Source organism: Glycine soja, chromosome 9 (assembly GCF_004193775.1).
Source record: "Glycine soja cultivar W05 chromosome 9, ASM419377v2, whole genome shotgun sequence".
Classification (NCBI taxonomy): Eukaryota; Viridiplantae; Streptophyta; class Magnoliopsida; order Fabales; family Fabaceae; genus Glycine; species Glycine soja.
Window position 1 is genome coordinate 29,787,838 of NC_041010.1, and position 21,370 is coordinate 29,809,207.

Sequence of the window (21,370 nt, forward strand, 5' to 3'; positions counted from 1 at the left end):
TTACCAGATGTTTGTAACCGATTACCTGCAACGAAACTCTTGAAATTCAAATTCAAAATGACCCTTCAAACTATAACTGTGTAATCGATTACCAGATACCTGTAATCGATTACTAGTGAAAAAATTCAGAAAAAACTTTTTAAAAAGATACATCTCTTCAAACCATTTTAAAAAGGCACGAACGACTTATATATGTGTTTGATTTCAAAAAATAAGAGAGATATTCCAAGAGAACTTCATTGTCAAATGCGCCCTCAACAACTCTTGGGCAAACACTTGCAAATTGTATTATCCACTCTAAAGGAGAGAAATCTTTTTGTTCTTCTCAAAAAGTCAATTGTAATCAAGAGACTGGTTGTCTCTTGAATTGTGAGTTTTCTAAACACAAGGGAAAGAGATTCTTTGGGTGTTCAGAAGATGTAAAAATGATTTTTTTACAAAGATAATGAAAAATCTCAAGTGGGTTGTTTGAGAACTGGACGTAGGCATGGGAAGTGGTCGAACCCGTATAAATCGAGTTTACATTTCTCTCTTCCCTTATCTCATTTATATTATTGCAATCAATTTTGTCTTGCAAGTTTAAAGGATTTATTAAATTGATCTTATACATGATTTATTAAGGTCACTTGTTCAACAAGCTCAACACATGTTTGACTTACACGTTGAAAAATTACAAAAATATTTATAAATTTCAAGGACTAAAAAATTTGAATTTGAAAGACAAAAAAAAAAACTTAAATTTAAAGGATTAAAAAATATTTAATTTTTTTTATCATTTGCAGCAATAACAATATTGCTTCTTCGTGGATTCTTTATTTATTCAGCATTTTTAACGTGATTTCATATTATTGAATTATATCTTTTTTTTTACTTCTTTCTAAATATTATTAAACAATAAATAATTAATATATATTATTTCAAATCATCATTAAAATAAGCTAAAGTAATTAAATATTTATACTTTAATATTTTTATTTACTTTTATAATCATTAAAATAAATTGATGAAAATTAAATTAATGTTTCACAATATTTTTTTATTTTATAAATATTTTTTATTAGATAAGATAACTAATTTTAATTAAAATTGATATTTAAAAAAAAAGTAAACGGCTGTTAGCTTAAAAAGAGCTTTTAAGTTAAAAATAATGAAATATAACAAACAACTTATACATATTTTTTAAACCTCTAATATTTAACTTTTACTTCAAAAAAAATTAATTCAAAAATAAGTTGGGCCAAACACATTCCTAGCTAAAAGCTAAAAAAAATATTTTCAAAAAAGCTAAAATATTATAATTAAATAAATAAAAGAAAAAAAAGTATGAAAAGATAATACTAACAACTAAAAAACGTTAAATTGTCTTAGTCCTTTTTTTTCCGGTGCAAATTGTCTTAGTCGTAAGTATATTAGGATTTTTACTTCTCAATTATCATAAACAATTAATCGATCGATTTAACGAATCTCTATTCAATTTCATTCAGACTACAAATATTAGTTACTTTTATTATTTCCCACTCATTTTTATTATGACAAATTATATCTTTATAAATATTTATTTTATTAATATTATACACTTCAATATTTATCAATTGCTAAAAATAATTATAATATAAAAATAAATAAATGGTTTTCACTTTAAAATAAACTTTACGTGCATCACACGGACCCACAAACTAATTAGAATCCAAAGGACAAAGATTGAGCTTATCTCAGTCATCATAATATGAGGTGTGGATCAATGTTTTATTTTTTTTATAAATCAAATATTACTTACAGGAATATAACGAATACTTTAACTCAGACATAACATTTAGGTAGGAGATACACTCTTGAACATAAATTAATCAACAAAACTGCGCGCATTCAAATCCAATAATAAAGAACATGTATGACTCTTCAAAGAAGATAATGGAAAAAAATTATCGTGTGTAAGATAAATAGAATATGTTATTGGTGTGTGGTGATTAATCTGTGAATGCAGATCGCTTAGATAAGGAACATGCATGTGGCTATCGCTTAGTTATGTTGTACTTTTTTTATTTATTATTTTTAACGTTTGGATATAGTTTTATTACCTTGCTGACTGCCAGACATACCTGTTTGATTTATGTTGTTTTCACCACAAACGGACCCATGATGCAAGTTTATATAGCAGAAGCAATTATCAGTTTGGTTCATGTCAGAGAAGATTGACGTGCATTTTTTTGAAGGAAATCATCAAATTAGCTATTTTTAACTTCAATTTTATGGATTGGAATTGGAATTTTGTCAACATGTGCATTATTGAAACGCAATCAATTAAGATATACTAAATGTTTTCGTCTTCCGTCAGGCACCGAATTAATATGAACATTATTAGACGGAAAATATACATCGAGTAGTCCTGATTTTTGCGATGTTTATAAGGCTCGTTTGGTTGTCCAAAAATAAGGACTCTCTCCGAAACGAAATAGATCTGAAGTATACTAGTATATTACATGGATATGTTTAATTTGACATGGCTCATCAAATTAATTTCTAACATGCAAGTTTATTCGAACACAATGGTGCCGTGCCGTGTTCTGCTAAACTTGTTCCAAATTTATAACTCCCAAGTTCATTAACAACAATTAAGGAAAGGAAAAAAACAAGTTCGGTTGGCATTTTTCTGGTGTAGACATTAAAAGAAAGAAAAGGAGAAGTAATTAATATAGGACTAAATATCATGACCGAATTCATAATTAATCTTCAGAACATTGATAGTACTCCATATGAACTCGTGCTCATTCATTATTGAGAAAGAAATTTAGTTCTTTAGTTCTTTTGATTTTCTGAATCACATTCACCTTTCTAAATGATTCTCTTAAGTCTCTCTCACTCTCAAATTTTATACTATTAATGCTCCTTCCATATTTCTACCAACCTATTCAATGCAACTACGGAAGATCCACCTTCAGTCATTGCTTCGGTGGCACTTATTTTCATTTTGAAAATCTTCTGTTTAATCTCTTTTCCCCTATCCGAGTCCATGAGCTCCTTGACTCGGTCACCCAACTCGGTGGAACTCACTAACCCATCTTTGTTCTGCTTCACCGCCAAACCCACCTTCATTTCCTCCACCAAAACCACCCTATTCAATCTCTGCTCCGCGTAGAGAGGCCACGCCACCATTGGCACCCCTTCACATACCGCTTCCAACACCAAGTTCCACCCGCAGTGAGTCACGAACCCGCCCACTGAGTCATGACTCAGTATCGCCGCCTGTGGGGCCCAGTCCCTCACCACCATTCCCTTCTCCTTAGTCCTCTCCAAAAACCCTTTCGGCAACAACTCGTCCAAACTCAGCGGCTCCACCGAGTCACCATCTTCGTACTCGCTCCTCACTACCCACAAGAACCTTTGCTCACTCTGCTCCAACCCAATAGCAATCTCTCTCAACTGCTTCCTCGAGAATCTCCCCATGCTTCTGAAACTCAGAAACAGAACACTTTGACTCGGTTGTGAATCGAGCCAACTCAAACACTCGTTATCATCCTTTCTACAAGGAGCAGAAGCAATGACGGGTCCAATGCAAAACACTTTCGGCGTGGTTCCTTCCATCAACCCTTTGGAAAAAGCTTCTACAACCCTCTCTCCCATGGCTTCACACGTATTTACTATAACCCCGTAACTTCCCCTCATGCACGTGGCTATGTCAACAGAAACCCTATAATCTTCATTTTCACGATCGTTCGCTCCGTCTGGCATGTCATCGGTGTGAATTTTTGGTAACCCTGGGATTTCGACGTGCATTTTGAGGTCCTTGAGGGACTTTGTGTAGTTTTCATGAAAGATAGTTTGATAAAGGAGAACAGCGAGGGTGGAGGCGCCCAAAGTGTAATAGAAGTAAGTGGGGATCTGACGCGTGTTAGTGACACGTGCGGCGCTGTAGTTCATGAAGTCCAAGACTATTGCTTTGAGGTTTGAGGTTTGGGAGATGGAGTTGAGGATGCGGCGGAGGTGGTGGGTGGTGGCGCGACAGAGCTCGAAGGTAAGGGCCATGGGAGGGAGCGCTATGGGGATAGAGATCTGAGGGATGCGGTGGAAGGTGATGGAGGGTGTGGCGGCGGTGATGGCGGCGATGTATTTGGCGGTAGCATCGCAGGTGAAGGCGGTGGGGGAGGTGGGGGTGTCTTGGTTGGGGGGTGGAGTTAGGAAAAGAATGGTGATGGAAAGTGAAGGGTGGTGGGTTAGTATGAGTTTGCCTAGTTCCACCATGGAAACAAGGTGTCCCCTCCCCAAAGCTGAGTATAGAACTGTTGGTAGTTGATTAGATGATAGTTGATAGTTGGTAATTTTAGAGAATTGTTTTAGAAAGAAGACTATGTCATTGATTTCTTGGATTGTCAATTACAACATACCAATTGTCTATTTATAGGCTCAAGTCACCAACCTCTCAATGGTGGTGAATGTTTCTACATTACTTTAGGTCTTTCTAGAATTTTCATGATAGATTAGTATCATGATAGTTCTAGATTCTTCTATCTTATACATACACTTATAGTTCTAGATTGTTCTACCATATTCATACACATTATAGTTCTAGATTGTTCTACCATATTCATATACACTATAGTTCTAGATTGTTCTACCATATTCATACATATTATATTTAAGAATATTCTAGAAATTTGTAGCAATTTCAACACTCCTCCTTGATGCAAATTTCTATGACTCCGAGCATAGCTCTTAATTCTTCAAATCTTGGTCTCGGCAAAGCCTTCGTGAATATGTCTGCAATTTGATCTTCTGTTCTGCAGTAGTCGAGTTTGATCTCTTTAGTTGCTTCAGCTTCTCTAATAAAGTGATACTTGATTGCTATGTGTTTTGTTCTGCTGTGATGAACTGGATTCTTCGCCATTGCAATTGCTGATTTGTTGTCGCAATTGATTTTAGTAGGCTCATCTTGTTTTTCTCCCATGTCTTCAAGTATCCTACGAAGCCATATAGCTTGACTCATTGCTTCAGCAGCTGCCACGTACTCTGCTTCTGCTGTTGATTGTGCTACTGTAGCTTGCTTCAGCAGCTGCCACGTACTCTGAGGTACTCTTCATGTCATCTGCCAAACCTGCCCAATCATTGTCAGTGTAGCCTAGTAATTCTGAGTTGGTTTCGGTAGTATACCATATACCGAACTCTTTTGTTCCTTGTAGATACCTCAAAATTCTTTTTCCTGCTCCAAAGTGTATTTGACTTGGGCTTTGCATGAATCTTGATAGAAGACTTGTAGCATACATTATGTCAGGCCGTGTAGCTGTCAAATATAGGAGGCTTCCAATTAGACTTCGGTATTTAGATGCATCAGCTTCTAGTACTCCATCATTCTTCTGTAGTTTCTCATTTGTTATGAGTTGAGTAGCAACAGGTTTGCAACCATACATCTTGAATTTCTTAAGTAAGCCTTTTGTGTATTTCTTTTGCGAGATGAATATCCCTTCATTTTTCTGACTTACCTCTATGCCGAGGAAGTAACTCATCAAACCAAGGTCGGTCATCTCAAAGGTCTTCATCATGTCTTCTTTAAACTCCATCATCATCTTAGTATTGTTTCCCGTGTAGATAAGATCATCTACATATAGAGAGAGTAAGAGAGTGTACTGACCTTGAGACTTGATGTAAAGTGTAGGCTCACTCTTGCTCCTCCTGAATCCTCGATCCATGAAATACTAATCAATTCTGCTATACCATGCTCGAGGTGCTTGCTTCAAACCGTAGAGTGCTTTTCTTAGTCTTAACACTTTGTTTTCTTTGCCTTCAGACACGAATCCTTGTGGCTGCTCCACATAGATCTCTTCTTCAATTATGTCGTTAAGGAAGGCGGATTTGACATCTAGTTGATGGATACTCCATCCTTTTTGTGACGCAAGAGCTATTAGAGCTCTTATGGTATCAAGATGAGCTACTGGTGCAAATGTCTCATTGTAGTCAATTCCGGGTTGCTGTGAGTAACCCTTAGCTACTAGCCTCACCTTGTGTTTCTGTATGGTTCCATCAGGGTTGAGCTTTGTCTTATAGACCCACTTAACCCCAATGATATCTTTTCCATGGGGACGATTTACTAACTTCCATGTGTTGTTTTTCTCGATCATCTGTATCTCTTCTTCCATTGCCTTGACCCATACTTCCTGCTTTGGCGCTTCTTCAAAGCTTCCAGGTTCAAGTATGGCCAAGTTACAGGTTTCATATATGTCCACCAAAGATCTTACTTGTCTTGGAGTAGACTCTGGTGATGATAGTTCTTGATCTTGTTGTTGTGGTGGAGGTGAAGGTGGTTCACCTGGGTCTTCTTCCTCAGCTTCTTCTTGAGGTAGTTGAGTGGGTATAAGAACGTTCTTCTCCACTTTTCTTCATCCCAATTCTAAGAAGCATATTCATCAACTTCAACATCTCGACTGATGACGAGTTTCTTAGTTTGCAAGTTGTAGACACGATAGCCCTTAGAGATATTGCTATACCCAAGGAAGATACCTCGTATAGTCTTGTCTTCAAGCTTGTGCCTCTTCACGTCTGGAACATGAATGTAGCATATAGATCCAAACACCCTTAGGTGCTTTGCTGATGGCTTCTTCCCATTCCAAGCTTCAATTGGAGTCTTGTCTTTTACATACTTAGTTGGACATCTGTTGAGTATGTAAACAGCAGTGTAGACTGCTTCAGCCCAGAATGTGTTAGGTAGTCCCTTCTCCTTGAGCATCGATCTAGCCATTTCCATAACTGTGCAATTCTTTCTCTCAGAAACTCCATTTTGTTGAGGAGAATATGAGACTATAAGTTGTCGCTCAATGCCTTCATCCTCACAAAATCTTTCAAACTCGCGAGAGGTGTACTCTTTGCCGCGATCACTTCTTAGTACTTTTATCCATTTTCCACTTTGATTTTCAGCAAGGGCCTTGAACTTTTTGAATACTCCAAAGACTTTTGATTTTTCTATTAGAAAATATACCCATGTCATTCTAGAGAAGTCATCAATGAAGAGTATGAAGTACTTGTTGTTCTCATGTGATGGCGTCCTCATTGGTCCACAAACGTCCGTATGTATCAGCTCCAATAGATCTTTCGCTCTCCATGCTCCGCCTGTTGCGTAAGGAAATCGGTGTTGCTTACCAAGGAGACATCCTTCACACACTTCATTGTTCTCCTTTATGCTTGGAAGATCTCTCATCATGTTCTTCTCATGTAACAACTTCAAGGCATGTGTGTTGAAGTGGCCAAATCTTCAATTCCATAGCCATGAATCATCAACTTGTACCTTCATGGCAATGTTTGATGCATATTTTAAATTTAGAGGGAAGCTTCTATTGCTCTTATTCATCTTTACTTGGGCTATCTCAGACCTTTTATTTTTGTTGTCTAAAATTTTGCATACACCTCCTTCAAAGTGAAGTGTGTAGCCTCTCTCCATCATTTGACCAATGCTTAGAAGATTTTCTTTTAGGCTGGGAACTAGTAAGACATCATGGATGAGTAGCGTACCTTTATTTGTCTCCACCATGACAGTGCCTTTGCCTTTTGATTCAACCACACTTCCATTTCCCAGTCGAACTTTGACTTTGACAGACTCATCAATACTTTTGAAAATAGTCTCATCCTTGGCCATGTGATTGCTACATCCACTATCCAAGTACCAGCTTCCTCCCTTTTCTTTTATTGAGTCTTGAGTGGCGTAGAACGTACATTGTTCTTGATCATGCTCCTCCGTGATATTAGCTTGATGCCTATTTTTGTTGCGACAATTTTTCTCTACGTGCCCGAACTTCTTGCAATGGTTGCATTGTGGCATATCACGGAACCAACAATTTTTCTCTGCGTGGCCTTGCCTTTTGCATATATTGCATGGAGGATTTTTATTTGTTTTTTTCTTAAAGAAATTCCTAGAACCTTCTCTTCTTTTGGAAGTTTCTCCATAATTTTTCTTTCCTCCATTTTCTTTGTTTTGGGGCTGAAATTTAAACTTTGACTGGAAGGCATTTTCAATTGTATCTTCTTTATGCCTATACAGTCTTTGCTCAAATGCTTCAAGAGAGCCCACAAGTTCTATCTCTGATAGAGTGGACAGATCTTTGGTTTCCTCAATCATTGTCACGATTGGGTCAAACTTTTGGGGCATAGTAATTAGAATTTTCTCAACAATTTTCTAGTCAATAATATTTTCCCCAAAAGCTCTCATTTGATTAAATATTCCTTTAACTTTAGAATAGTAATCTTTAACTGTCTCAGACTCTTTCATCTTCAATAGTTCAAAATCACTTCTTAGAGATTGAAGTTTAACGGCACGTACCTTAACACTTCCTTGAAACTCCTCCTGCAATGTGTTCCATGCTTCTTTGGCAGTCTTAGCTCCCATAATTCTTGGGAAAATTGGATCAGTCACCGCTTGTTGCAAGGTGAACAACGCCTTTGAATTTTTCTGTTTATTTTTCTTCAACTCTTTTTCTTGGGATGCATTAAGAGCTGAAGTATCCGCGGGAATGGTGAAGCCTTCTTCTACTATGTCCCATAAATCTTGAGATGAAAAATATGTTTCCATTTTAACACGCCAGAAATCATAATTTTCACCATTGAAGATAGGGACAGAAATAGTTGACGATTGAGTAATGTTATCCATAGCTTAGAAAAAAAATATTATTAGAGTGGGTTAATAGTACAAAGGAAATTTTTGAAGTAGTTGGGAGGATTTTGGAATGGTAGGTAGGTAAGATAAATACGCCCAATGTATAACCGAACGTAGCTCTAATGTCACTGTTGGTAGTTGATTAGATGATAGTTGATAGTTGGTAATTTTAGAGAATTGTTTTAGAAAGAAGGCTATGTCATTGATTTCTTGGATTGTCAATTACAACATACCAATTGTCTATTTATAGGCTCAAGTCACCAACCTCTCAATGGTGGTGAATGTTTCTACATTACTTTAGGTCTTTCTAGAGTTTTCATGATAGATTAGTATCATGATAGTTCTAGATTCTTCTATCTTATACATACACTTATAGTTCTAGATTGTTCTACCATATTCATACACATTATAGTTCTAAATTGCTCTACCATATTCATATACACTATAGTTCTAGATTGTTCTACCATATTCATACATATGATATTTAAGAATATTCTAGAAATTTGTAGCAATTTCAACAAGAACTATGGAGTTTTTCACGGTCATGATGATTCAAGAGAAAGTCTTGTTTGTTTTCCTTTGTTTTTTCTTGCTCTTGTTGTGCAAATTCTAAAGAGGGTGGATTGGTGTGTGGAGGGAATGTGTTTGTCATGCTCTATTTATTGCCAGCATTGGGAGGTGTAGGTTAAGAATGGAGAAATTATTAGATAATTTGAATCATTATTACATCACATGATTATGGATTGAGATCATAAATAATTTGGTGATCTTAAATTATCTAATACTTTCTTCTTAATTTTTCTCCTGTGTCTTGGATTGTGTTGGATTATATGTCGGCTGCTATATTTTTTATTTTTTGATAAGAAAAAAGTATAGAAGAATTAGGTCGGTTCACCAAGTAAAAATAGGTCTCAAGGTCAAATGAGCTCTTAAGAGGTATTTACTGATTACATACGAAATAAGATTCTTATATTAGTGATAAAAACCCAATTCACTGATATATGAATTAGTATTTACCTACTAGATCAACTTTCTTTGCTCGACTGGTATATTCTAAACCTACAAGGAATTAAAAAGTGTAATATATTACCTATGGTTATACATGGTGTGCTTCTGAAAGTTAAATATTCAATGGCTTTTTACTCAAGTCAAGTGTGTTATCCTGTTCGCTTGGAGCGGTGTGGTGTGGTACCGTGATATATAATGCGTTGCTGTTTAAACCCTCATCTATTAAAAATAGTCAACATGCACCGAGTGAAATGACAAGTGTTTCTATTGGTGTAAAATCTCTATCCCTTGAGATTACATGTTATTTATAAATATTTTTTTTCTCTCATATCATTGTATTATATTTTATAAGAATAAAATTGTTCATGTAGATGTAAGGACCCTACGGTTGTTTGTGAATTTAAGGTCAGACCAATAAGAAATTATTAAAGAAAATAAAAATTGGATGAAAGTGAGTTATAGGAAAAATTGATGGGTGAATAAACGTATTGGTTTTACTACGACACCAAATTCTATGGTATATTTTAAATCTAAAAGTTTAATTTCGGTGTTGTTATTGAGATTCTTTATAAGGCCGGGGAGTATAGTTAAATCTCTTAGACTGTTGGCCTAAAAAATTGAGTGTAGCAAATTTATACACGAATATTTCAATGATTAATTTTTCTTTTCAAGAACAGTTCATATTAGATGAAATATTAATTTTTTTTATAAATTAAAGTGTCATTACAAGGAAAATGACTTATACTTATAGACAAAAATTGTCACTAGAAGTCCAAAATCTATAGGTAAATATATAAAGGACTTTGTCCTATGGATGTTTTAGACGTCAACTTTGAAGGGACATATAGTGACAACTAATAATCTGGCACCATAGGCTTTACCTATAGATATATTTTTACCTATGGTCAAATTTGACTATCACTATAGGTAACACCTATAATTTTAAATGTGTAGGTAAAAGATATTAATTTATACCTATAATCTCTAACTATAGGTAAAAGTCAATTTACTTGTACTTACAGTCTTTTGTAGGTACAACAACAACAACAACAACGCCTTATCCCACTAGGTGGGGTCGGCTACATGGATCAACTTCCGCCATAATGTTCTATCAAGTACCATACTTCTATCCAAATCATTAAGTTCGAGATCCTTTTTGATAACCTCTCTTATAGTCTTTTTGGGTCTTCCTCTGCCTCGAATTGTTTGCCTTCTCTCCATCTGGTCTACTCTCCTCACTACAGAGTCTACCGGTCTTCTCTCTACATGCCCAAACCACCTAAGTCTATTTTCCACCATCTTCTCTACAATAGGCGCTACTCCAACCCTCTCTCTAATAGCTTCGTTTCTAATTTTATCTTGTCGAGTCTTACCACACATCCACCGCAACATCCTCATCTCCGCTACACCTACTTTATTCTCATGTTGGCTCTTGACCGCCCAACATTCTGTTCCATACAAAATCGCCGGTCTTACCGCAGTCCGATAAAACTTTCCCTTTATCTTGATCGGTACCTTTGCATCACATAACACCCCCGATGCTTTTCTCCATTTCATCCATCCTGCTTGAATGCGATGATTCACATCCCCTTCAATTTCTCCATCATCCTGTATTACAGACCCAAGATATTTAAACCGTGTGACTTGAGGAATAATATGGTCTCCTATTTTCACCTCTGAGTTAGAAACCCTCCTTCTTTTGTTGAACTTACATTCCATATACTCCGATTTGCTTCTGTTTAGGCGAAAACCATGTGTTTCTAGAGCTCGTCTCCAAGTTTCCAACCTCTCATTCAACTCCTCCCTCGACTCTCCAAGGAGGACTATGTCATCTGCAAAAAGCATGCATCTCGGCGCTATCTCTTGGATTTGTTCCGTGAGGACATCCAGAATTAAGGTAAAAAGGTAGGGGCTAAGGGTTGACCCTTGATGCAAACCAATTGTGATGGGAAAATCGTCTGACTCTCCACCCTGTGTCCTAACACTAGTCGATACCCTATCATACATATCTTGGATAGCTCGAATATATGCAACCCTAACCCCTTTCTTCTTTAGAGCTTTCCACAAAATCTCTCTAGGCACTCTATCATACGCTTTCTCCAAGTCAATAAAAATCAAGTGCAAGTCTTGTTGGTCCATGCGATATTGCTCCATCACCCGCCGTAATAAATAGATCGCTTCCATGGTCGACCTTCCCGGCATGAAACCAAATTGATTCTCAGTAACTTGAGTCTCCTTTCTTAATCTCCGTTCGATCACTCTTTCCCATAGTTTCATGGTATGACTCATGAGCTTGATTCCCCTATAATTTGCACAATTTTGTATATCCCCCTTGTTCTTATAGATTGGCACTAACGTGCTTCTCCTCCATTCCTCCGGCATGCGTTTTGACCTCATAATTTCATTAAAGAGTTTGGTGAGCCACTCAAGACCTCTATCTCCAAGAGTTTTCCACACTTCAATAGGTATGTTGTCTGGCCCCACCGCCTTACCGTTACTCATTCTTTTCAACGCTTCCTTTACTTCCTGTTTCTGAATCCGACGATAGTACTTATAGTTCCGGTCCTCTTCTCTTGTGTCTAGACTGCTAGAGTCATATCCATATCCATCATTAAATAAGTTGTGGAAATACGCCTTCCACCTTTCCTTGATATCTTTTTCATGCACTAAGACTTTGCCTTCTTCATCCTTAACACACTTTACTTGATCCAAATCTCTAGTCTTCCTCTCTCTACCCTTAGCAAGCCTATATATAGATCTTTCTCCGTCCCTGGTTCCTAGAGCTTGGTATAGTCCGTCAAAAGCTTGGGCTCTTGCCTCACTCACCGCCTTTTTGGTTTCATTTCTAGCTATCTTATACTTATCCCAAGTTTCAGAATTTCTACACCTAGACCACTCCTTGAAACACTCCTTTTTTACTCTAACTTTGCTCTGAACACTTTCTTTCCACCACCACGATTCTTTATCCCTAGGTCCAAAACCTCTAGATTCACCCAACGTCTCTTTAGCCACTTTAATAATCTCTTGGGACATCTTGTTCCACATATCATTTGCACTTCCTTGTGATTGTCCACACCATCCCTCCCATATCTTTTGTTGGAAGATTCCTTGTTTCTCACCCTTCAAGTGCCACCATTTGATCCTTGGTGCTACCATAGGACTTCTTCTCTTTTCCTTATCTCTAATTCTTACATCCATGAACAAAACTCTATGTTGGGTAGTCAAGCTCTCTCCCGGGATAACTTTACAGTTCAAGCAATACTTCCTATCAGACTTCCTGATAAGGAAGAAATCTATCTGAGAACATGTCCCTCCACTTTTGTAAGTGATAAGATGTTCCGCTCTTTTCTTAAACCATGTATTGGCTATAGAAAGATCCAAAGCCTCCGAAAACTCCAAGATGGATTTACCCTCCCCATTCATCTCCCCTAGGCCATAACCCCCATGCACCCCCTCAAAACCTCTAGCCACGCTACCTACATGTCCATTGAGATCCCCTCCTAGGAAAACTTTCTCTCCTTAGGGTATATCCTGAAGTACCCCTTCTAGATCCTCCCAAAATTTTACCTTAAAGTGTTCTGCTAACCCAACCTGAGGTGCGTACCCACTAATAACATTAAAGGTGTCCTGTCCCACTACCAATTTTAAGGCTATGATACGATCTCCTACTCTTCTTACATCCACGACATCCTTCTTCCACTCCTTATCCACAATAATCCCTACCCCATTTCTTAATCTGATTTTGCCCGTATACCACAGCTTAAATCCCGAGTTGTCTAATTCTTTCGCTTTTTCACCTGTCCACTTAGTTTCTTGTAGGCACATAAAATTGATCTTCCTCCTCACCATAACATCCACTGTTTCCATAGATTTTCCAGTAAGTGTGCCTATATTCCATGTACCAAAGCGAATCCTCCTGTCATGAACTAGCTTCTTTACCCACACCCGTTCACGAAAATGTGGGAACCCTTGCTTACTTTTCACTACATCCGGGCGGCGATGCAGCGGCCCTTGCTCTTTTGACACTGTACTCGAGCCATACAGCGCGTTGCTTCCGGGCAACGACCTAGCATTCACATTATTATGTAATTGATCCATGTCATAGAGATTCGACAAAGTTTTACGTTGGCCGTCGAAAGCCTAACACAACCCTCTCCTTTTATCCGGGCTTGGGACCGGCTAAGAATAGCAAAGCTAACCTAGGCAGGATTACACTCATATAATAATAATAATAAAAATAATTCCTAATTACACTCATTGTTGATTATAATTTTTAATTAAATATATTTTATGTTTTCTTTGAAAAAATAATATAATTGAAAGAAGGATTGTTGAAACTTGAAATAGAAGGAACCACCAACAATTTATACACTTGAAAGTTGGAACTTAAAATATTGTTTTCTATATCTTTTGTTTGAATTTTTTGTGTATTTGAATTTCACAAGTCAATGGGTAATGACAATAAAAAATGTCAACATATTAATGATTAAATGTCAACTTACTACATAGATAGTACAGATACACTACAGGCTATATGCTAACACAAATGGTATTTTCAACATATTAATTATTAAATTTTAACTCACCTCTAGTTGAGATTGTTTGTAGTTTGATGATTTTTACTAGTAGAACCATTTGTAGGTACCTAAATTAAAAGAATTTTTTTTCTTTGTAAAGTATCATATCACGTTAAATCTTTGAATAAGTTGAATTATAAATTCATACCTCCCGATCTATAGCTTCTAAGACTTGATTAATTTGTGGATCTTCTGCAAATCGCACTTTAAGGACAACAAGGTTTTCAAGCAAATTCTCAAACTTTTGAATTATATTGTTTGCATAAGAGCTTTGAGATGAACTTGCTTGATGTGGAAGCTTGCCAAGACAACACACACGCCCTCTTTTTTCAAGTCCTTTGACTTTTGAATATATATCATTTGTCCAATTAGTAGAATCTTGGGTGCTTTGTAAATTTTGTGAACTCTCTTCTTCAACCATTTTCTTTTTTAGTTCATCCTACATAAATACACCTTACAAATTTTATAAAATTGAGAAAAACAAAGAAAAAGTATTGAAATAAAAATTAAAATTCTTACAATTACAGTAGCAGCCTTTTCAGTAACAACGCTTCCATCTTTTCGAGTTTGAGTGTCAATATAAATTTCTTCCTGAGAAGGTTGCACTCCCTTAGCCTTTTTTTTCTAACATTAGTTAAAAAAATCAATCATCCTATTTGTATTAAGCAATTTAATATTAGAAAAATATAAAAAAAGACCAACCATCTCATGAATCCGTCTTGGAAGATTCTTGGTTCCCATGCAATGCAAGTCCTCATATTTTGAGCGGTTCCTTTTGTTAATGTTGCTTATTTTCTATAACCAACAAATATAAAAAGTCAATAATAAAAATAAGCATATAATATGTAATTGTTATGTTAGCCAAAGGTTGGTGACATTGTCATGTATACTTGTCCTTTCTCAGAACACCAATAATGTACTAAATCATGATATTGAGAAGGATCAACCTTTGGATCTGGGATTTGAGCAACCATTTCCTCCTTAGTATTTGCTCTCATCATATCCTTTTGATTTCAATTCATATTTAAATTGCCTCCATTTCAGACTCATCTCATCAATCAATATTTCCTTTGTTCGTTCAGTTAATTCAGGAACAAATCGAAACTTACTCTATTATGAGTATCATTAACAAACAAAAAAGATCATTTTGTTAGACATTACAAAACATAAAATTTTACAAGAAGCAAGATGAAACAACACTGATAAGGTTTTATACTAGACCTAAATCAATTCAACCATGTCAGTAATATAGTCCTCAGGCATGTCTTTCCAGCTAAGAAAATTGATAAGAGCACATTGGTGTCTCCTTACCAAGCTCCCAATTGCATTCAGTAGAGTTTTCCCTTCCCAACCCATAGAATTTCTCCAATGATATACTTCAACAAGTATGAATTCTCCATCTGGCAAGTCCCACACAACTAGCATATGTGTATAACCTATGGTCCTCTTTTTACCTAAATCATTCATGGATATGACATTTATCAAATATACATACACACACTCACACACCCTCCCACACACACACACACACATATAAAGAGAGAGAGAGAGAGAGAGAGAGAAGTGTATATACTTGCATTGTTAAAAAGACCAAAAATTATAATTACCTTTAGTTGAACTTTCACTTGCACTTTCAAGAGAAGTATGAGACTCAACATGACTTTCTTCTTGTATGTGTTGTTTAGTTTGTGATTGTTGATTTAGTTAATAAACAATCGTGTTATAAATAATTTAATATAAAATAAAGAAATTAAGTTAATAAAATCTTTATACCTCCTTCAAATTGTGCATTTTCTTCAAGTATAGAGTTGTTATTTTGGTTCGCTTCAGTAGAACTTTCAATTGATTATATTTTTGCTTGTAATTGACCATCATTCTGAATGATATTCAACTTTCTATGCTTTCCCATAGTATGCTGAATAAACCAGTTCAAAAAATAAAATAAAATAAAAATTAGATATAGCTACATTATTGACTATGATTTTTTAAACACCATGCCAAAAAATAAAAGAAGAATAAAGTAGTAACAAATGGTGTGAATGTAATTTACCTAAAATGCGAATTTAGATTGCTTTTAAGCTCTTTTTTTCACCAATCTCCAATCACCAAGAATCAAACTGTTGATGAAACAACCAAACAAATTTTGATAGAAAAGTAATAACATCATTATATTTTGAGTGATTTTTATACATAACAAAAAATAAACACAAGAGTAATGAATAATAAGAAAAAAAACTAAAGAAAGGAATAAGAGTATATAAATGTGACAAAATGTTCAATACATGTATACTAAAAATATAACCAAATGTTCAAATAGAACAAATAAAAACAAATCAAAAGAAGTTTGCATCGCTCTCATCATCATCTATATAATTATCAGCCTTGTCATGTGGTAAAATGTTCTCCATAGGTATTGTAACTTCAATGATATCATCAGCTTCTAGTTTGATCAAATCATTATGATTTATCTCTTGTAAGACTTGTTCATTCCCTTGATCTATGTCATTGGATTGCTCATCACTCATATCATATACGTCCCAGATTTTAGCATGCACAACAACAAGCCAATCATTTTGAGTTTTATTCTTCACATAGAATACTTTCTTAGCTTGAGATGCAAAAAACAAATGGGTCATTACATATATCATTCCCTGTATGTTGCAAATAATTGAAATTCACTAATTTCATACTGAAATTATCAATTTTGCAGCCCCTGTTTATATCAACCCAATCACACTTGAAAAGTATAGCCTTATATTTTCCTAAATAATCCAATTAAATTATATCTATTAGTGCACCATAGTAGTGGATTTCTCCTTCCTTTGGGGTTTTATCTCTTGAACTCACATAACTTAATGTCTTAACAGTTACAACAATGTCATTGTTTTGAGTCTTCAAGCACCTTTCACGTGTCTTTATATGAAATCTAACTCCACTAATAATGTACCCGCTATATCTTCTCACTATTTTTAGTGGACCACGTACTAACCACTTGATATCATTTGTCACTAAAGTGTTGTCTTGCTCTTCCAATTGAACAACCTATCACAATTTTATTTCAAATGGTTACAATTTTAAATGAATGCAAAATTTAACATTATTGATGCTTCCTAAACTTACTCGTTCACAAAACCAATATGGTAATTCTTTACTATGAATTTTGTCAACTTCATATGGAGATAATCGACGATTTTGTGTCTTGATAAGATCGGTATGGGCTCTATGTAAAAGAGGTTAGAAAAAGTAAGCATTATCATTAATAGAAAGATATTATACAAAATTTCAATAACTAAATGAACATGAAAAAAATTGTATTACTTTCAAAAGTGGTCAACATTGTTGCTATTGAAAAGCACATATCTATGTGCTTGAACCAATTCTTTCTTATCAAGAGAAATTCGAGAAGCTCTTTTTCTCTTCTTCACATTGAATTCAACTTGCTTCTTTCTCTCCAATGGTCTACCTCTAGGATTTAAAACACTTACATTTTCCACAAAACATGAATAATCATTTTGAACAGATCGATTAAAACGAGTATCCACCCTAGATAGATATGTTGAACAAAATATCAAGCACTCATGAGCGAAATATCCCTCTGCAATAGATCCTTCTAGATGTGCTCGATTATGAACAAATGACTTTAGATTCTAAAGGAACCTAAAAAGAAAATTTTAGGTTACAAATTAAGATAATATAATTTTACTTTATAACTCAAGAATGTTTTAAAATTATTAAAAATTATTCATACCTTTCAATAGGATACATCCATCGATAATGTAAAGGACCTCTAACTCTTGCTTCATGTGCCAAATGGATTACCAAATGTAGCATTACGGTGAAAAAAGATGAATTTGTTTTAATTGGCATAATGTTAGAGCTACTTGATGCTCAAAGTGCTATAAATTACGCTCATTAAGAACCTTGCCACACAACTCCTTGAAGAAACAACAAAGGTCGGATATAGCTAAACTCACTTTGTCTGGCAAACAACCTTTCATAGCTATAAGAAGAAACTCTTGCATTAAAAGATGACAATCATAACTTTTGAGACCGAATATTTTGTGTTCCTTCACTTGCACACGTCTTGAAATATAAGACAAATATTCACCAGGAGCTTTTATTGTTTTGAGAACTTCCAAAAATGTTTCTTTCTCCTTTGAAGTCATTTCGTAACAAGCTCTAGGAAAATATTGTTTGCCTTTACTTGGATGCATCTTTGGATGTAATTGGCTTCTAATATTCATATCAACAAGATCATAGCGTGCCTTATCATTGTCTTTTGACTTACCTTCTAATATTCATATTGTTGAACACTAGGCCCATTCATGAATGCTCCAGAATCTCCATCCTCCAAATTTATACCTGTATCATCACTCTCATTAGTTGCATGCATTGTGAATGCATCATGAACCAATGTATCCATATCATGATCAAACTCCCCTTCTACTTGAGATGTACCCAAAGAACTAGATGGGCCAACTTGTTCACCATGAAAGATCCAAGTAACATATCCTTTTAGAAACCCATTACTAATGATGTGCTCATAAACATCCATCCAAGAGCGCCACTTGCAATTGACACATTTGGTACAAGGGCATAAAATTTTTCCTTCCTTTGACGATTTCGCAAATGCAAAATCAAGAAAATTTAAAGCTCCTCCAATATACCTCTCTTTATTAAGAGAGTTGTAGTCTATCCAACTCTTATCCATTTGATAAAATAAATTGAAAAAGTAGAATGAAATAGACATAATGAATTAGTGCTTAGTATAACTAAAATATCCATGTATAAATCAATCACAACTGTATCAGCAACTAGAAAATTAATAATGTTAACAGTGAAAAGGGAAAATTATTTTGATTGACCAACTGGCAACAAAATATGAAAAATAAAACATAAGAATACAACCATAACATATATTTTAACAAGATTAATTTAATGACAAATAAAAAAACCTAACATGATGACAAGTAATTTTGAAGAAACAAATTGAGAGTACCGGATTACTTACTTGGTTAAAGCGGCATCAAAATCTGACTCCTTGTTGTAGTTGAATCCATCATCATGCCCAAATTCCTCTTTAATGAGCTTCACCTGAGAAACCAACCATTGGGCTATAAGTTGTAAGTAAAATCAAAGCCTAGCTAGAAGGTTTAGGAAATGGGATAAAAATGTTCCAATTTATATTTAATCGTAATGCCATTAAATATTTTAATATACTAATTCTAAGTGATAAATTAAGCACTTATTCAAAACTCACATGCAAGTTTTAAGTCTATCACTAGTATTTACTTTTTTTCTTTATATAATTATTTTTTGTGCTTTTCATCATTTATAGTTATAAAAATAATATGATGTTACATAATAAAAGCTAGTTAATGTATAGAAATGATATATATAGCCAAGGTTTACCGCATCATAAAAGTAAAAGAGGCATGAGACTATTTAGAACGATCAGATTTTGTTTTCATGAACATGAATGGTTAGGTAAAAGACTATTTTGCATATCAATCCTGGCATGTCACCCGCCTGTGGGAAATCATCAAAGGGAACTCCTGGCCTTCTAGCGTGCATTTGACCATGAGCTAGCTAGCTAGTTACATGCCATAATAAAATAGGCTTCAAAACTCAAATAATAATAGTAATAATAATAAACTATGCGTATTTGTCACGAGCTTGACCATATATATCTAACATGCACAACAAAGCTTGTCTATGTCTCTGTATTATATATATATATATATATATACACACACACACACACACTTGATGCTACTTGTCTTCATGTGTTGCGAGCTAGCTGCCTGTGTGAAAGCTCGAGCCTCTTTTCTCTCTTTGTATGCTTGGTCCAAGCATATTGGTTATGATTTTCCAAGCATATTATTATCTGAATGGAAGAGCCAAACCGAACTCTAGCCAATTGGCTCCAGCCACGTAGTCAGATTTTATCCATTATAGAAATTTCCAACACCAAGCGTTCAAATACCACAAAAAATGACACTCCCCTTTTAACATATGAATTGAAAATTGTATCCCATCTAGGCTATGTATGTTTTCATCCATTAATGCAGCACTGTGCTAGTTATGGATTCTTTTTATGCTAAATTTTTAGGATCACCAACCAAGGCTTACTTATAATATTCTGAAGGCACTACTAAAAAACTTGTTTTTTACAACGCACATTCTAAGACGGTTATACGAAAATCGTCTTAGAATGTGACGCGGTGACATTTTTGTAATTAAGATCATTATATTTTATTTTTATGATGCACATTCTAAGACGGTTATTGTGACACAGTGGCATTTCTGTAATTATTGATAACTTAAAGGATGACAGGTTTCTTAAAAAACCGCCTTCGTATTTGTTCCTTTACTAACCCTAGCTTGTTCTCATTCATTTCATTTTCTATCATCCTTTACTAACCCGTGCCGCAGCAACAACTCTCCCCAGACGCTTCCACTCTTTCTTTGGTGGCGGCGTCATTTTCTCTCCACTTTACCCATTCATTCATTCACATTCTTTGTATGCTTTTTTCTCCTCCTCCTCCTCCCTCTAATCAAATGTTTCACAACGTTCTCTTTTTGAGTTTCAAGGGTTTATCACTCCCATGGCCGTTGAGAAGCTTAGAGATTTAAGTTAACCCATTGATGTGCCTTTACTCGATGCCACTGTTGCTGCCTTCTATGGCACCGGATCCAAGGAACAGGTCATGCCTCCTTTCCCTTTCTTACTTTTTCTCTTTCTCTTTTTGCTTATGCCTCTGCGCTTCAACATTCTCCATAATTCGCCTCTTTTTGCTTCACCAATTCTCTTCGCCTCCACTCACTATTCTGCTTCTCCAAACTTGTACTCTTTCAGTGCCCTTTTGTCTCTTCCAATGCCTAAAAATAGTTTAACCATACGAAACTAACTTGCCCAGTTAGAGTTTGCTACTCTTCCAGCTATACGGAGCTATTTTTAATTTTTTTCACCATGAAATTATTTTCGCCTTCCATAATTATACTTTCTCGAGACACTGTCTTGGTTCACTAAGGTAGTAGACTTGGGAAATAAAAGTCTTGGTAGTATTGTCAATGTAGAAAACATGCTATTTTTTTATGCTTGCATGCTTGTTTTTTGTGTGTTTTTAAGTAACCATTGTTTGTATTATAA

At 35.3% G+C, this 21,370-nt stretch overlaps 1 protein-coding gene across 1 annotated transcript; it reads right to left on the reverse strand.

Moving 5' to 3' along the window:
- Positions 1 to 2,800: 2,800 nt before the first annotated feature.
- Positions 2,801 to 4,981, reverse strand: LOC114368325 (UDP-glycosyltransferase 1-like). The gene is made up of 2 exons (XM_028325636.1): positions 4,671 to 4,981; positions 2,801 to 4,336 (listed from the first exon to the last, which is right to left on the reverse strand). The coding sequence occupies exons 1-2, from the start codon at positions 4,979 to 4,981 to the stop codon at positions 2,878 to 2,880; spliced, it is 1,770 nt and encodes a 589-aa protein (XP_028181437.1). The 3' UTR covers positions 2,801 to 2,877.
- Positions 4,982 to 21,370: the final 16,389 nt, after the last annotated feature.